The sequence below is a fragment of the Cynocephalus volans genome, chromosome 8, assembly GCF_027409185.1.
Source record: "Cynocephalus volans isolate mCynVol1 chromosome 8, mCynVol1.pri, whole genome shotgun sequence".
Lineage (NCBI taxonomy): Eukaryota > Metazoa > Chordata > Mammalia > Dermoptera > Cynocephalidae > Cynocephalus > Cynocephalus volans.
Window position 1 is genome coordinate 16,443,534 of NC_084467.1, and position 16,119 is coordinate 16,459,652.

General features: G+C 46.7%; 2 protein-coding genes across 9 annotated transcripts in view; one reads left to right on the forward strand and one right to left on the reverse strand.

The window, feature by feature from the left end:
* EIF4G3 (eukaryotic translation initiation factor 4 gamma 3) overlaps nt 1-2,499 on the reverse strand; it is a 311,414-nt gene extending 308,915 nt beyond the window's left edge. For 3 of the 8 annotated variants that reach the window (XM_063105193.1, XM_063105189.1, XM_063105188.1), the window contains exon 1: nt 1,850-2,121. In XM_063105193.1, the coding sequence (XP_062961263.1) occupies nt 1,850-2,076 (227 nt within the window). In that variant the 5' untranslated portion in view covers nt 2,077-2,121. Of the gene's footprint in view, nt 1-1,849; nt 2,122-2,390 lie in introns of those variants that run through there. The other 5 variants (XM_063105192.1, XM_063105194.1, XM_063105190.1 and 2 more) reach the window with 2 other exon arrangements.
* On the forward strand, nt 2,075-4,076 carry LOC134384075 (collagen alpha-1(I) chain-like). The gene is made up of 2 exons (XM_063105714.1): nt 2,075-3,500; nt 3,930-4,076. Exon 1 carries the CDS (start codon nt 2,075-2,077, stop codon nt 2,996-2,998), a length of 924 nt encoding a protein of 307 aa, XP_062961784.1. The 3' UTR covers nt 2,999-3,500; nt 3,930-4,076.
* Nucleotides 4,077-16,119: the final 12,043 nt, after the last annotated feature.

Consider the following 16,119-nt stretch of genomic DNA (forward strand, 5'->3'; position numbering starts at 1 on the left):
TACAAGTAATGGATAATTTTCTTCATGGCACAGTACAGAAACTTACAGTACTAACCAAGTATAAGCAATCAAGAAAAAACCTGAAATTAAATCAAAAACTGAAATTTAAACTCACCAAGTATTAGGTGAAGATATGTTTAAGAGATCCAGCACTGAACTCTGCCTTTAACTAGGCAAACCAGCCAATCTTTTCCCCCACAGTAAAGCAACTAGGGATATTGATCAAAACTAACCAGGTTTTCCACGAGCAACACTAAGTTATCATTAAACATTCTCATGAGTGAACAATTCTTAGGCGAACAGAATCATGCAGGATAAAAACATTATGAAATCAGTGCACGCATCACACTGGAATGGAACTTATCTTTACTCTGCGCCACACTGCCTGGATTGAAAAATGTGGACTAACAATGTATAAAGAACAGAAAAAATGACACTTGACAGAAACCAAACAATGACCTGAAATGACTCTGGAAGGGAGATGCCTTTCCCTTCTCAAAGTATTCGATACAGACAAGAATCAAACTACAGACTGTGAAATAATCTGTGGACTCCACAGCAGTTAGCTTATTGGCTCAAACACCCTACTATTTCTAAAATTCAAACACATGGTGATACAAATACAAAAGCACACGTCTAACATCCAATGATTATTATTATTTTTTTTGTTTAAAGATGACCGGTAAGGGGACCTTAACCCTTGACTTGGTGTTTCAGCACCACGCTCACCCAAGTGAGCTAACCAGCCATCCCTATATGGGATCCGAACCCGTGAACTTGGTGTTATCAGCACCACACTCTCCCGAATGAGCCACGGGCCGGCCCTAACATCCAATGATTATTTATTGATTTAGATACATACAACGGATGTGGAGAAGGGGGATGCATGAGGAAATGTTATTCTCAGGTAAATAATACCTTTCTAACTCTCCGTGGAATTAATGAACTCAACGTTTTACCTTCACCACCTAGTTTTTGACTAAAATACCTCGTCACCAAGTCTTTTCAATCAAAGCTGTCCAAAATTCTACAATGGAGTTAGTAACACGAAACTAGACATGTCCAGGAATCCTGGACATCAGGCCTATGAAGAGTAAGTTAAAGCCCTTTAAAAATATTCAGTGTAACACAAGCCTTCCAAGAAGTGAGACTTTTGGGGGTGATGGGTAATGTCAGTTAACTTCCTCTTCCTTTAAAAAGGTCAAAGACAGGGAAGCGTCCGGTGTAACATTTCCTCCTTAGATCGCGTTCTACCACAAACCACATCACAAATGCCCCCATAGCTAAAAAAAAAACAAAAACATTAGCCAGAGGGGCTGCTTTCTGTACATTTTCACCGTAGACTGAAAATCCAACTTACCTTGGAAACCGGCTGATTAGTTTCAAACAGGAAATTTACCAATAAAGTTCTTTATGTATTAATAATAATAATTAGGGAAGCCCACCGTACCCTGCTGCAGGGGAAGGTGTAATCCTCCCAACAATCAAAGAAAAGCCTTCCCTGCAGGGTTGGTCCCAGGCACCAGCAAAATCCGCCCAATAAAAGGATGGGGGAAGAGTTGAAGGGAGGAGCAGGCGAGAAAGGAGAAGGTTCTTCAGCTCTAAAAGGGAAGGGCTGCAGAAAGCTGGCCGAGGAGGGCCAGTCCTCACAGTACTGCACAGGGTCCCGGGGACCCCCGCAGTGCTGCTCCCGGAGCACCCAAAAAGCTCCGGCCAAGCCTGGCACCGGGGCTTGAGCAGCAGCCCCTTTCCTAGCTGGGCTGTGGCTGACGACAGGAGGATGCCCCGAAGGTCCCCCTGGGCTGCGGCGACGACAGCCGAAGGGCCGGCAGGAAGGTGAAAAGGATACTGTTGGGGCGCCTGGGTCTGGAGGGCCCTGATGTTCGGGTGAGGAGGGGCCGCCGCTGCCGCCGCCGCTGCTGCCGCCGCCGGGTGAGGAGGCGGTACCGCTGCTGCTGCTGCTGCTGCTGCCGCTGCTGCCGCTGCCGCTGCCGCCGCCGCCGCTCCGGTGCCGGGTCCGGTTCCTGCTGCAGCCGCTGAGCCTGATTTCAGAGCCGGTTTCTGCGGTAAACTCATGGCAAAGCGAAGCCACCAACCCCCCCAGAGCGGGACCGGGCGCGCCGGGGTGCAGGGGCCGGGGGCAGCGGGCGGGCGGGATGGGGGCAGACCCGGGGAGGCGGCGGGAGCGGGGGGCCGGGGGGAGGCTGGGAGGAGGAGGAGGAGGAGGGGGCCGGGGCCGGTCACACACGCCCGCCGCCGCCGCCGCCGCCGCCGCCGCCGGCAGCAGCAGCCGCCCCGCGGGCCAGCACCACCGGCTGCCGGTCTCCGTGACAACGCGACCCCGGGGGGGGGGCCGGACCCGGCGGGGGCAGGAGGCGGAGAGACCGGACCTTTCACGGCAATATCCTCATGGGCCGGCGGCGGGGGGTCTTTGTCCCCCTCCCCGGGGGAAGCGGCGCCCTTCTCGGGAGCGGGGCTCAGGCGATGCCGGCGGATTTTCTTCACTCAACGAGCAGAGCATCCAACATGGCGCTGCGGCCGCCTCCAGCAGTCCGGCAGGACGGCCACTCGGAAAGTTTCGGGCGCTTTCGGAACGGCTCGGGAGGCCGAGGGTGGGAGGCCGCTTCGGCTCTTTCCGGAGACTGCGAGCGGTCGGGATTCCTCGGAAGCGCTCGGGCGCGGCTTCGGCCGCCGTTCGGGAGCGCTCCAGGGCGGACTCGCTTCCTCGGGAAGGATCGGCGAGGGGGCCGTCTGTGGCTGTCCGCGGCGCGGCTGCGGGGCGGAGGGAGAGTCCGAAGGCGAGGCTGGGCCTGTGAGCGGCCGCCCCTGCGGCCCAGCCGGGAGGGACAATGGTGACGGCCCCGGGGCCTGCGGGCCGCCGAGCCCTGCCCGCGGGAGCCGAGAGGTGCGGCCAGGGGAGAAGGTCCGTTCCTGTGGCAGGAACCGCTTAGCCAGAGTGACACCGGGAGGACAGGGACCCGCCGCGGCGACCTATTAACATAACAAATGCCACTGGCCGGCCCCTGACCACGCACTGCACATCCATTGTGTCGACACGTCGTCCTCAGACACTCAGAGGTCAGTGGAGTGCGCTGAGGCTCGGGAGCAAGAGTGACTGGCCCAAGGTCATACAGCCGGGATCCAGAGCCAAGCCCGGATGCAAATTCCACCTTTGTGCGGATGAGTCTTGCCACCTCCCAGGTTGGCTGGGGCCAGTTGTCTGACCCGCCTTATCTAATCAGCGGCCTTGACTGAGGGTTCTGCGGATGGAGTCTTCCCAAGGCCTAGCCCAGGACTGGAGTGCCCTTTGGCTTGCAGCCAGTAGTCCGCTCCCCCATGCCCTATGCTGGGTAACACTTGTTGATAAGGTCCTTTTCTTCCCAGCTGGACCTGCCAAGATCACTCCCAACGCTGCCCCGCCCGCCCCACCCCCAGCAGGGGCCTTGTCTGCACAGTAGCACTGAGTGGAAAGGAATCGCGGCCATCAGGGAGCAATCCAGGTAATAGTGGTTACCCAGGCATGGCACTGAGCACTTCACGTTCATCATCTCATGCAGTCCTATGAAATAGGTAGTACCCATTTTACAGATGAAAACACTGAGGCTCAGGGAGGCTCAATACCATCACACAACAGAAGATCTGAGATCCTTGAGGCTCAGAATAGACAGGTGACTTTCCCAAGGTAACATGGACAGTGCAATTGGCAGAGCCAAGATTAGAGTCCAGTTCTGACTCTTGCTACATTGCTTCTCACTGCCTTCCTTTGTGTGTGTGTGTGTTTGCTTGTTTTTTTAATTCACATAAAGCTCTACACATAGTGGATGCGTAATTGTTGACAGGCCCTAGGAGCCTTAAATGTTCCCTCTGGGATAGAAGAGCATCTGGAAGAGGGTGATACCATAAGCCCCCAACCATATCTTTCTGCCTAGGGTTCCTCAGCTCCTGGCTTTGAAAAGGAAGCTTCATCTCCCCTGTTTCTTGGCCCCTTCCCCCCATCTACAGACTGGAAGACAACAGCTACTTCAAACTTTGGAATCCTAAACCTCCTAGAGTTATCATGAGAAATAAAACAAATACAAAGCACTTAGCCCAGTCCCTGGCTCATGGTAATTGTTGGATACATCTTAGCTATTATTCATTTATGCATGGATGTTACTTAGTCATTTAAAATATCCCTGATATCTAGCATTCAACAAATAGGATGTGAAATTTGCTGAATGACTGAATAATTATGAATTGTGGAGGATTTGGTGTTACCCTGGAGAAGTCTTGGGTAACATAGAACCCAGGCTGGGCCTCACTGCATAGAGTTTCCTAGAGCAGGCAATGCTAGCCCACAAGAGGCATATTGTATCTGACCAACCATCCTCTGTTCCCAGAACCCAACACAGCCTCTGGCAAAGGACTGTGTTCCCGGACAGCCAGAAGACAGATTTATACATCTCCTCAGTTTATACATCTCCTCCTGGCTGGGTGATGGTGCGTTGCTTGTTAGTATGTAGGATCACTGCTTTGTTTCTCTAAGTGAACTGGGAATTGGGCTCAGGGGCACGCTTTCATTTTTTAATTGAAGTCCATGAGACTTGGTTTGCAGTGTCCTGGTGACATAATCTTTATGAACCAAGTGACCTGGTAATCTTAATTGTCCAGTCCTTAAGGTTAAATAAAGTTCACCAAAAAAAAAAATTTTTTTTTTCAAAAGTATTTTAGCGAGCTGAAGTTCCCCAGCTCCTTCATTTTTCCTCATGGAGAAACTGGCCTTTTATCATAAAAACAAGCCATATTATGCCAAGAGAAGCCATCTTTATTAGCCACAGAGGGGTTTGTATACATTAGATGCTCCACTCTGAGACATGCAAACATGCATCAAGGTCTGTGAGGGTAGAGGTGGGCGCAGACCATGGTGGTCCAAGATCTAGACCCTACACAATTAAGACACAGAGATCGGAGGTCAACAGGGCAAAAAAAGAAGGGGGGAGTGAGGTGGGGAGGAGAGACTGCAGGGCTCCCATCTGAAGTAGATATGTGTGGATGGAAGGAGAGAAACCTCAAGAAACCCCAATGGGAAAAGTAAAAAATTGTGCCATTCCCTCTCCTGAAACTATGTACATGATGGGCCACAGATGCTCAGGAAAGAGCTGTGCCAACAGGCCCTTCCAAACATCTCAGGTCCCAGTGGTAGGGTGCCATGTGAGGGCAATGGTTCCTTTCAGAAGTCATAAACTTTAAAGACAGATCTGGGTTCTAACCTTACAGACTAGCTCTACAACCGGAAGCAAGTTTCTGAACTTCTCTGGCCATTTGCCAAATGAGGACAAGAGTTCTGCCTGTAAGGGATTAAAACAATTAAAGGAACTTGTCGATAGGGACAATCAGCTGGGCCTAGGGTGTGGTAGGCACCTCAGCAAAACTTCCTTCCCTGTTCCCTCCAGGGCAAAGTTACTGTTTCTCTGATTTGCTGCCACTCTCACTTCTTCTGGAGCCAGACTGTCCTACCCCTTTGCCCATAGTATGTGTAATGGCTTTCACTTCTCAGTGCTCCTAGAGGTGATCACAGCCCTCGCCAACCTTTGTGACTGCAGATAGTTCAGCTTCACCAGGATGCAAGGAGCCAAAAGTATTACCGTAGAAGGGCTAAGATGATAAATTGTATGTTATGTGTATCTGACCACATTTTTTTGGGGGGGGGGGGGTCAGGCTGGTATTAGGATCCAAACTCTTAACTTTGATGTCATCACATCATGTTCTAACCAACTGAGCTAACTGGCCAGCCCTAACCAAAAATTTTTTTTTTAAGTATTAATGTAGAGTCTAGCCAGGACTAAAAACACCCTTAAGGGTTACTTTTCCCAGGCTCCTGGTTTTAGGGATTGACTGCAGAGAAGGGAAAGGACTTTCTCAAGGTAATACAGCAAGTGAGCAGCAGAGCCAGGACTGAAACTCACAACCTCTCTTCCCTTGGAGGTCAAGATTTCTCTCACCATCTGATCCTATTCTAGAACTAGGATGGTTCCCCCCCTGGGCTTTTCCCAATTCAAGTATTGGCCATTCTTCCCCTCCATGCTTCTAGAGTCACAACCAACCTTCAGAATACATCGAACAAGCATTTATTGACCGACAATTATGTGCCAGGCATTGTGCTGGGCCCCTAGTGAAAAATATGAGGCCACATCTGATGGAGAGGAAAAATAGGTAACCCGATAATTACCCTACAGACCTTCAAGTTAAGTAATGTCCCCTTAATTACTTACATTAAAAAGTTAAAGTATGTCCTGACGAGCTGCTAAAAATGAAAATGAAAAAAAAAAAAAAAAACCTGCAAAAAGTCAAAGTTGTGTCACTCCTCTGCTCAGAGCCCTTCCATGGTCTTTTTTTCTACTGTGTTTTCTTTTCTTATGAAGGGGAAAGTGGATCCAGAGAACCATCACAGGCAGCCCTGAGGACAGACAGATCTAGGTCCTGACCTCAGTTCTTCCACTTTCTTTTTTTGCTGTTGTAGTAAGATATTGTAAGAATATCTAGAAAAAAACACAAAGTGTTTTTCTTGTACTCGTACTCAGCAAGAATCACAACAGAAGACAGACCTCTGACTTCTGTGACCAAATGTGTGGGGATTTCTCCCCAGCAGCAAGCAAGCAACCAGTTTCACAGCAGACACCAGCTGGGTGTGCTCTAATTCAATTCTGACACTATCTACTTGGAGACAGCATCAGATTGCGCAGGCTGAAGGCTCAGTCCCCAAGACTACCCCCTCCTTTCAGATGCCAGTCACAAGTCCAGGCCTATAGAACTTATGACCAATCACCTATAAATCAGGGTTCCCATGATCCCTTCCTTAGGTTCAATTAGTTTGCTTGAGCGGCTCACAGAACTCAGGGAAACGTACTTACATTTACTGGTTTATTATAAAGGATATTACAAAGGATACAGATGAAGAGATGCATAGGGTGAAATATGGGAGGAGGGGCACAGAGCTTCCATGCCCTCCCTGGGCATACCGCCCTCTGGGAACCTCCATGTGCTCTTGGGTTTTTATGGAAGCTTCATTATGAAGGCCTGATCGAAGCATGGACAACCACATAGAAAAGTGATTGGACAAAAAGGGTATGATCTAACACTAACAAAATGGGTGGGGAAACCCAACAAGGCCTATTGATTCAACTTCTTGGCCTCTCTGTACAGCATTCCTTCCTCCAGAATATGAGGCAGGACCCCTTCTAGAATACAGGTCTTACTTAAAATCAGCTAAGGTGAGTCAGAAAATTTCCTGCCCTGGGGAGAAAAAAGGAGCAGGTGAGAGGAGGGCAGGAGAAGATCAGAGAATAGCAAGAGCCAGGAACTGTGGATGAAAACCAATATATAAAATAATATCGCAGATATACACAACATAAAATTTACCACTTGTGTGTGTGTGTGTGTGTGTGTGTGTATGGCAGGCCAGTGTGGAGATCCGAACACCTGATCTTGGTGTTATAACAACACACTCTAACCAACGAGCTAACTGGCCAGCCCTATAACTTTATTTTTAAGCATGCAATTGAGTAGCATTAAATATATTCACGTTGCCTGTAACCATAACCACTATCCACCACCAGAACTTTTTCATCATCCCAAACTGAAGCTCTGTAACCATTAAACAACAACCCCTCATAACCTCCTCCCCCCAGCCCCTGATAACCACCATTCTACTTTCTGTCTCTATGATTTTAACTACTCTAGGTACCTCATATAGGTGGAATCACACAGTATTTGTTCTTTTGTGACTTGCTTATTTCACTTAGCATAATGTTTTCAAGGTTCATCCAGTTGTAGCATGTGTCAGAATTTCATTCATTTTTAGGGCTGAATAATATTTTGTGGTATGTATATACCACATTTAGTTTATCCATTCATATATTAATGAACATTTGAGTTGCTTCTACCTTTTGGCTATTGTGAATAATGCTCCTATGAACGAGTGTACACATATCTGTTCAGTTTCCTGCTTTTGATTCTTTGGGGTATATACCTAGAAGAGAAGTTGCTGGATCATATGGTAATTTTCTATGTTTCATTTTTTGAGGAACCACCATACTGTTTTCTACACTGGCTGTGCCATTTTACATCTCCACCAGCAATGCACAAGGGTTCCAATTTCTCCATATCCTCACCAACACCTGTTGTATGTTTGTTTGTTTTTCCAATTTTTATAATAGCCATCTTACTGTGTGTGAAGTAGTATCTCATGGTTTTGACTTGCATTTTCCTAATCATTAGTGATGTTGAGCATCTTTTCATGTGCTTATTGGCCATTTATATACCTTCAAGAAATATCTGTTCAAGTCCTATTACCCATTTTTTAATTTTGTTGTTGTTGAGTTGTAGAAGTTTCTTCCAGCTCTGCCACTTATTTATTTATTTATTTATTTTTGGCTGCTGACTGGTATGGGGATCTGAACGCATGACCTTAGTATTAGAAGGCTGTGCTCTAATCAACTAAGCTAACCAGCCAGCCTCTCTGCCACTTTTAACTGTGTGTCCTTGAGACACTGTGCCTCAGTTTCTCAACTGTAAAAAACAAAACTTTGTAAAAAATCTGTTAATTTCTACTTCCTAGAGTTGTTGTGAGAATCAAATAAGCTAGCAAGCAAAAGCCAACCATTAGGGTGTCTGGCTGATAAAAATAACTAGCATTTACTGAGCACTCACAGTGTGCCAGGCATCAGACAAAGCTATTTACATATATTAGCTCATTTAATCAGGCTCTGATTGCTAATAGTGCCTGCATGTAGGAGGCAAACCACAACAGGGTCTCCCTTCCTCCCTTGTCCACCTAATCACTCAACATGTTCAGGCGTTGGCCACTGGACCTGGGGGCAAGCCTTTGACCTTGCTGATGCCAATCTTTTTTAACAGGACCCTCACACACACCAAATCCATGGAGCTACCCTGTTACTGAGATCAAGCTGCACCCCCACTGGGACTGGCCCAGTGAAAGTGCTCTAATACCTGCCTAGCAGGCCTCCAGAACTCTCTAAGCCAAGGGATGTCACACAATCACCCATACATCCCATCTTGAATCTGGAAATCACCTCCTTCTACCCTGGGTGGCCCAGCCTTCCCCTGGCCCTTGTCGAGTCTGCTGCCATTTTAAATATCCTGCCAAGCTTGCTGCCTTGGGAAAATCCCGGGCTCTGATTTACCCTCTATCTAATGACTAGAAGAGGAAGCTGAATTTCTGGATGTCCATAGCTGGCGCCAAGCATCAGGCTGACTCTAGTGATCTCTGTGGGAGGCCTGGACTGCCAGCACTCTAGACACCTGGAAAGAGGCTAAAGCGTTGCTATGCTCTGCCTTTTCCCACCAGCATGAGAATGAAAATAGTAGCAATTTAGAATTAATTCTGCAGATGAATATTTTTTGGTTTCCCAAATTTGGCAATCATCTCTCTTTTTCCCACCCTCATTGCACGCCTTTTCTTCCACTTAAATAGAAAAGTTGAAGAAGATGCTTGGTTCTCACCTTTTATGCAGGGTAAGTGGGTATGGTTACAGTTCAGGTTCCTCAGCCAGGCACCTGTGGCCTCATCACCTCTGGCTCTTGCAATCTCTGCAGCCTCAGTTCCAGCCACTTTCCACTGACATGCACCCTGAACAGCCATGCACTTTCATGTCTCTGAGTTTTTCCATATGCTGTTCCCTCCACCTGGACACCTGGAGTGTCTCCTGCTCCTGGATTGCTAGAATCTCTTATTAATCCTTCAAAACCTAGCCCGGGTGTTATCTTACAGGACAAACTTTTCTTGGTTCCCCTCCTCCTTCCCTAGACAGATTTAATTGCTCCCTCCCTTCTGCTACATTTTTTTGTGCTGGGACTTTATTTTCTTGTGATTCTATCATACTATATTAATAAGGGGCTTATGCGGCCTAGTGCCTGGCACATAGTAAGTACTCAGTAAAAACTAACTTATCTTTTCTGTGAAGCTGGAAATGGCTTGGGGATAGTATCACAACTTGCTTTTTGAACACAAAGAACATAATAACCTCTTTCATTTACATGTTACATTTTCGGCCTTCTCAAGCCAAGGTGTGGGGAAAGGCTCTCTCACCCTTAAATAAATGTAAAATGCCCACAACAATTATCAACTCAGAGTTAGTAGTTCCTTTTATTCACACCCATAGCTCCCTTCATTTCTCATGCTTGTAATTACTTGTATCATGGCTGTTCCCTGCTAGAGAGTAGGCTCCCAAGGACAGGGACTATGACTTTCACATTCGTTGCTGCATGCCCAGCCCAGAGCCTGGCACATGGGAAGTGTTCCATAAACAGTTGAGGGATGGATGTTGAATGAGTTATTCAGTGTAACCCTACTTTGGCAGATTTGGGAAAACACCCTCTACTTGGGGAGGTTGGATCCTCTGCTGTACGTAGTTTCTGGAGTGGCCTTCCCTGCTCTTAAGAGAACACCTGAGTCCCTCTTCTTAGCACCATAACAAAAATGTGGGCGAAAGGCCCAGGGCTGTTCTACTTCTGTGGCACCGGGCTTGGGTTTTGAAAAACAATAGACCTTGGTTCAAATCCAAATTCTGAGACAAATCACTTCACCCTCTGGGCCTTGATTTCTCTCACCTGTACAAAGGGGATTATAGTCATGTTCCAGCAAAGTTGTGATGTGGGAGGATCTAGCACAGTACTGGACACACAATAGGTCATCAATTAATGAGGATTCCCTTCTCTCTTCACTGTTTATCTCTCCTACAGCTGAAGCTCTTTGCGGAGGGGAAATTCAAGTGGCTCAGTTGCAGAACTACACACAGCTGTAACTCATGGGCCAGGAGGACACGTGGATAAGAACTCAGGCTCTGGAACCATGTTGCTTAGGTTAAAAGCTCAGCTCACTAGTTGTGAGCTTGGGCAAGACATTTAACTTCTCTGCCTTGGTCTCTTTATCTGTAATGTAGTAATAATAATAGCATCAATCTCACAGACTTTATAATGAGTAAGTGAAAGAGTGCCTAGTACACAGTAAGCCCTCATGAAACCAAAATATGAGCCAGCTCTCGTATTCAAGGTGAATGTAATACCTTGCATAGACTTGGTTTGCTCATCCTCATAGCTGCCCATGACTGGATCTGCCACGGTGACTTAGAGTTGTGAGGACTCTAGTCTCTGGACTGCCCTTCCTTGCTGCCTGTTGGGAAAATATAGGAAAATGGTCAGGGCCCCTCAGATGTTCAGAATCTTGCCAAGCATTTGATGTAAATAGGCATATGCGCTTAGGTGTTCCTTGGTTATGGTTTAGTGTAATTGCACACTGGGTTATGGACTTAAGTATAAGGATGAGTGGCTCTGATCCATGGTGCCTCCCATCTCCGAGATGCCCGGGGGGAAGGAGGAGGTATGGGGAGGCCACTGCTGCTGTTGGAGGATGCTGCTGCTAGTGCCCCCGGGACCCTCCGCAAGGCCACCGCCACCGCCAGACCTGTAAGCTACCAGACCTGTAAGCTGCTGCCGCTGAGGAAGCTGAGGACTGAGCTCGTGTCATCTGCCAACAGCTCCTGGAATCTTTCCCAATTACCTAGCATAGACCTGCATGTGAGGGGTCTGGGGACCCAGCCTGGTGTGTGAGGGGTTTGTGAACCAGTCTGTACAATGGGTTTGAAGAGTCTGAGCCCTAGCTCTGACAATATAAATGGAAACTTAGTATAACTAAAATAATGAAACATTTTGGCTTTAGTTATGATCTGCCTTACTTTACACTGCCCCTCACCTCACTCCTGGCCTAGAAGTGAGGGAAACCAGAAAGTTGTCTAGTGGCACAGTATAGTGGGCAAAGCCCAGGGTCTAGAGTCAGACCTAACCTGGGTTTGAATCTCAGCTTTGCCACTTCCTAGCTGGGCCAATTTGTCTCCAGATTCCAGTTTCCTGCTAAGAACAACAATGTCTATCTCACAGAGTTGATTTGGGGATTGCAGGAGACAACACATGCCAATCACCCAGGATGGGGCCAGGCCCAGAGTCAATGTGGATAGTGATTCCCTTCCCTACCCTCTTGCTGGCATCCTGCCCCTCCCCACTCTGGCACTGTCCACCAAGTTCAAAAGTGGCTGCCGCAGCTGTCTTTTCTGAAAATACATTACCTGGCTGCTTTTCTTTCCATCCAAATCTTCCCCAAACCCTTCAATATTCCCAAATCAAGGGTTTCAAAAGACAAAAAACCCAAACTGACCTATCCATGACACTCTGTTGGCAAATGTCCCAGAGGATCTTGTTCTGTCTGTCACTAGGCTTGACATTCAATTCCCTCAGTCAAATTCACTCATATCTCACAAGATCAATGAGAAAAATAGGCAGCAATGATCAAAAGGGCCAACAAAGGCTCTTGGGGCAACTCTCCCAACAGGGTTTCACGCCACACAAAAGTGCATGCAGGGGGTGTTCCATAAGAGCTCCTCCACTCACAGGCATCCCTCATGCTCAGAGACACCAAAAGATGGTTCCCATGACAACGCTGCTGCAAATGTTATATATAAATGTGTGTGCGGGCTCCTGTATGTGTACACAGCCACACAAAGATGAACAGAAATAAACTCTTGGCACAAATTCCCCCTGTTCCAAACATAAAATAACCTGCAAAAATTGATTGCTGGAGAAGGGGACAAAGAAGATTTTAAACAAACATACTTCCAACAGACTGGCTCCCAGTGGTGTACACCTGTTTTTGATGTGGGTCTGTTTTGTTTCTTGCTCCTGGAATATAGTAGAAACTCAATAATTGTTGAAGGGATGAATAAATAATAGATAAATAGAAAAAAGGAAAAGAGGAAGAGAAGCAGCCTGGAACGTCAGGGCTGGATGGGCTTCTACTGAACATCCAATCTAATCTAACCCCTATTTTTCTGTTGGAGAACGTGAGGCTCAAAAAAGGAAAAGGAATCTCACTGGAAGCCACAAAAGGAATTACTAGCACAGCCCCAGTCTTGGAAATTCAGTAAGTACCTAATGGATGTGAGTTAAATCCCTATCTGAATAATAAACATATGAGTATATTGAGCAATTGTTATGTGCCAGCAACTGTGTTAAGTACTTACAGACATTATCTCATTTAAAATTTGCAACCCTGCAAGGTATGGGATGTGTTAGAATTCCCACTTAACAGAAAGGGCAACTGTGGCTTTCAAAGGTGAAGTCACTTGACCAAGGTTATAGAGCTTGTTTGTGGTTGGAGTGGAATTGAGCCTAGATCACTCAAACACCATCTTCTGAGCCACTGCATTGCACAGGCCAGGGATCACTAGCTCCATTCTTGCAGATATTGGGGGCTCAGAGAAGTGGAGGAACTTGCCCAAGTTAGGAAGCTGTGAGGAGGGACTAGAACTCACATTTTTAGGTACCCAGTCCAGGATTCCTCCAGTTTACTCACTGCCTTCTAACCAACACCTAAGGGAAGGCTGGCTCCAGTCAGCCCCAGAGTCAGTCATGTAACTGGGCAAGGAGAGGGGACCCCCTCCAGCTATCTTTGTATCCTAGGACTCAGTCCCCAAGAGGTGGACCCAGGGCTGATACCAACCGTCTCTTTGGGTTTTTGTGCCCTCTGGTGGTAATATCTTAAAACTGTAGCAAGGAACAGCTCCCCTGACCTTCCTAGCACACTTCCTCTCAAGAACCAGGTTTTTGCCCTAGTGCTCTGAAAGGAAATAGAAATGTACACAAGGGTGAGTTGCAAACTCCCTGCTGTCCTGGATGTGCTGTGCTCCCCTTTTTACTCTGCTTCCTGACTGGTCTCCCCACTTCCACTCCAGCCCTCCTTCAATATGCTCTCTACACAGCCTGCAGAATAGCTTTTAAAAACCCACATCTGGTCATGTTACTCACTCCCCTGCTAATACTCTCCGATAGCTCCCTCTTGCTCTTTATGGCCTTCAGGGCACTGCCCATGGCCACTGCCCCTCTCTCTCCCTCTGTCCTTCTCTCCCCAATCTCCAGCCTCGCCGGCCTTCTTCAGTTGCTTGCATATATTCAAGCTTCTTCCTAATTTGGCCTCTACACATGCTGTTTCCTTTGCCTGGCACACCTAGAAAATTCCCTGCCCTTCACCTAGCAAATTCCTGCTTGTTCTTCAAGTCTCAGTGCAGAGGTCACTTCCTCAGAAATACACTTTTATATTCCTCTGTACTTCCAGTTTTAGAGTGCTCTGGAATTGTAATTACTTGTCCAGTGACTGCCTTTCTTGATAGCTAACAAGAACCCTATCTTATTCAATGCCATGTTCCCAGAACCTAGCACAATTCCTGCCACACAGTAGGTTCTTAACATTTGTTGAATGGATGTGAGTAAAGGAATTAACAAAACAAAACAAACAAACAAACAAATCCTGACATTTCTTAAGCTGTATGTGCCAGGAAGTATTCTAAGTTCTTGATATGTATTAATTATCAAATTCTCATAAATCTCAAAACCCATTTTACAGATGAGGAAACCAAGCCTCAAAGTAGTTACACAACTTTCCATGGTAACATAGGGATTAAATGTGGGAGCCAGGACTTAAACCTAGACAGTCTGATCTGGGTCTTGCCTTTTTGGGGTACAGCCTCTCTTCTCGCCACTGTCCCCACTCCTTCACCTATTGCCTCCTCCCTCTTCATCTTGACCTCACAAGATTTCTCAGCCTTCTCTGCCTCCAAGCCTTTGCACAGCAAAGGATGCAGAGACCCAGGGATCAACTATCCTATATGTGTGTTTGCTACTCTCCATTTAAAAGTCCTCTTTATAACCATTACCTCATGTAAGCTCTGTGTAAAATTAGCCCCATTTAGCAGGTGCAGAGGCAGACAAAGAAAAGTTCAATGATTTCCTCCAAATATACAAGTATGTATTGTGCATCTACTATGTGCTAAGCATGTAAGGAATTCAAGTAAAATTTGTAACAAATTGCTACAGGCCATGTATGGGCTAGTGTTAAAGTGTAGGATCCCCAGGAGTCACAGAAACAAGGGGAGTTTGGACCACTTTCAGGATTTTCTCCATAGATGTCCATCAGGTCTGGAGGAGGGAAGTGGCTGCAGTCTCAGGGAAGGTGGGAAATCTCAATCTCACCAAAGCCCTTAACCCTACAGAACAAAAGTATTAAGCTGCTTGGGAAGGGCAGCAAACCTTTACCCCCAGGGCACATGTGAAGAACCATTGCAGCTGGGGGAAGAGGGAGGGGTAGAAAACTATCCTAGACCCAGGATCCTATACCACCAATACCATTACAAGGCTCCTACTATTGGGGAAGGGACAGGAAACTCTCCCACATAGGATCTGCCAAAAGTAAAAGGCAGAGCTTTGTTGCCGTGGAGAGGAGGAGCAAGATCATTGAGGAAGACCCACCCTCAACACCCAGGGATACAGAGTGGACCTAAGACTGAAGCTAAACCAGGACAACAGACACCCACCCCACCCTAGGCCAGCAGTTTTGAGGCTCAGGAAGAGCTGATATTTTGGTTCTAGTCTGAGGCAGGGGGAAAAAAGTTGATGTCCAATCTGAAGGCTGTCAGGTAGGCAGAGTTCTCTCTTGCTTGGGGAAGAGTCAGCCTTTTTGTTCTATTCAGACCTTCAATTGATTGGATGAGACCCACCCAAGTTAGGGAAAGCAATCTGCTTTACTCAGTCTACTTATTTAAATGTTAATCTCTTCTAAAAACTCCCTCTCAGAAACATTCTGGATAATGGATGACCAAGTATCTGGGCAGCCAAAGGCCCAGTCAAGTTGATACATAAAATTAATCATCATACAACCAAAGGGAAAAAAGGATATATTATTATATACAAAGGAACAAAAATAAGAATTACAACTAATTTCTTATTAGAATCTTTGCAAGCAGAAGACAATGAACTGACATCTTTAAAGTGCTTAAGAAACTATCAACCCAGAATTCTATTTTATTTGGCAACTGACCAATATGAGGATCTAAACCCTTGACCTTGGTGTTATTAACCCAGAATTCTTTATGCAGCAAAAATATCTTTCAAAAATGAAGGTGCTGGTAACATGAATCCATTCATGGTATGAAATTGCATAGAACAACACACATAAAAATGCATATAAAAACTGGTGAAATTTGAATAAGGTCTGTATTCTGCTTAACAGTATTGTAT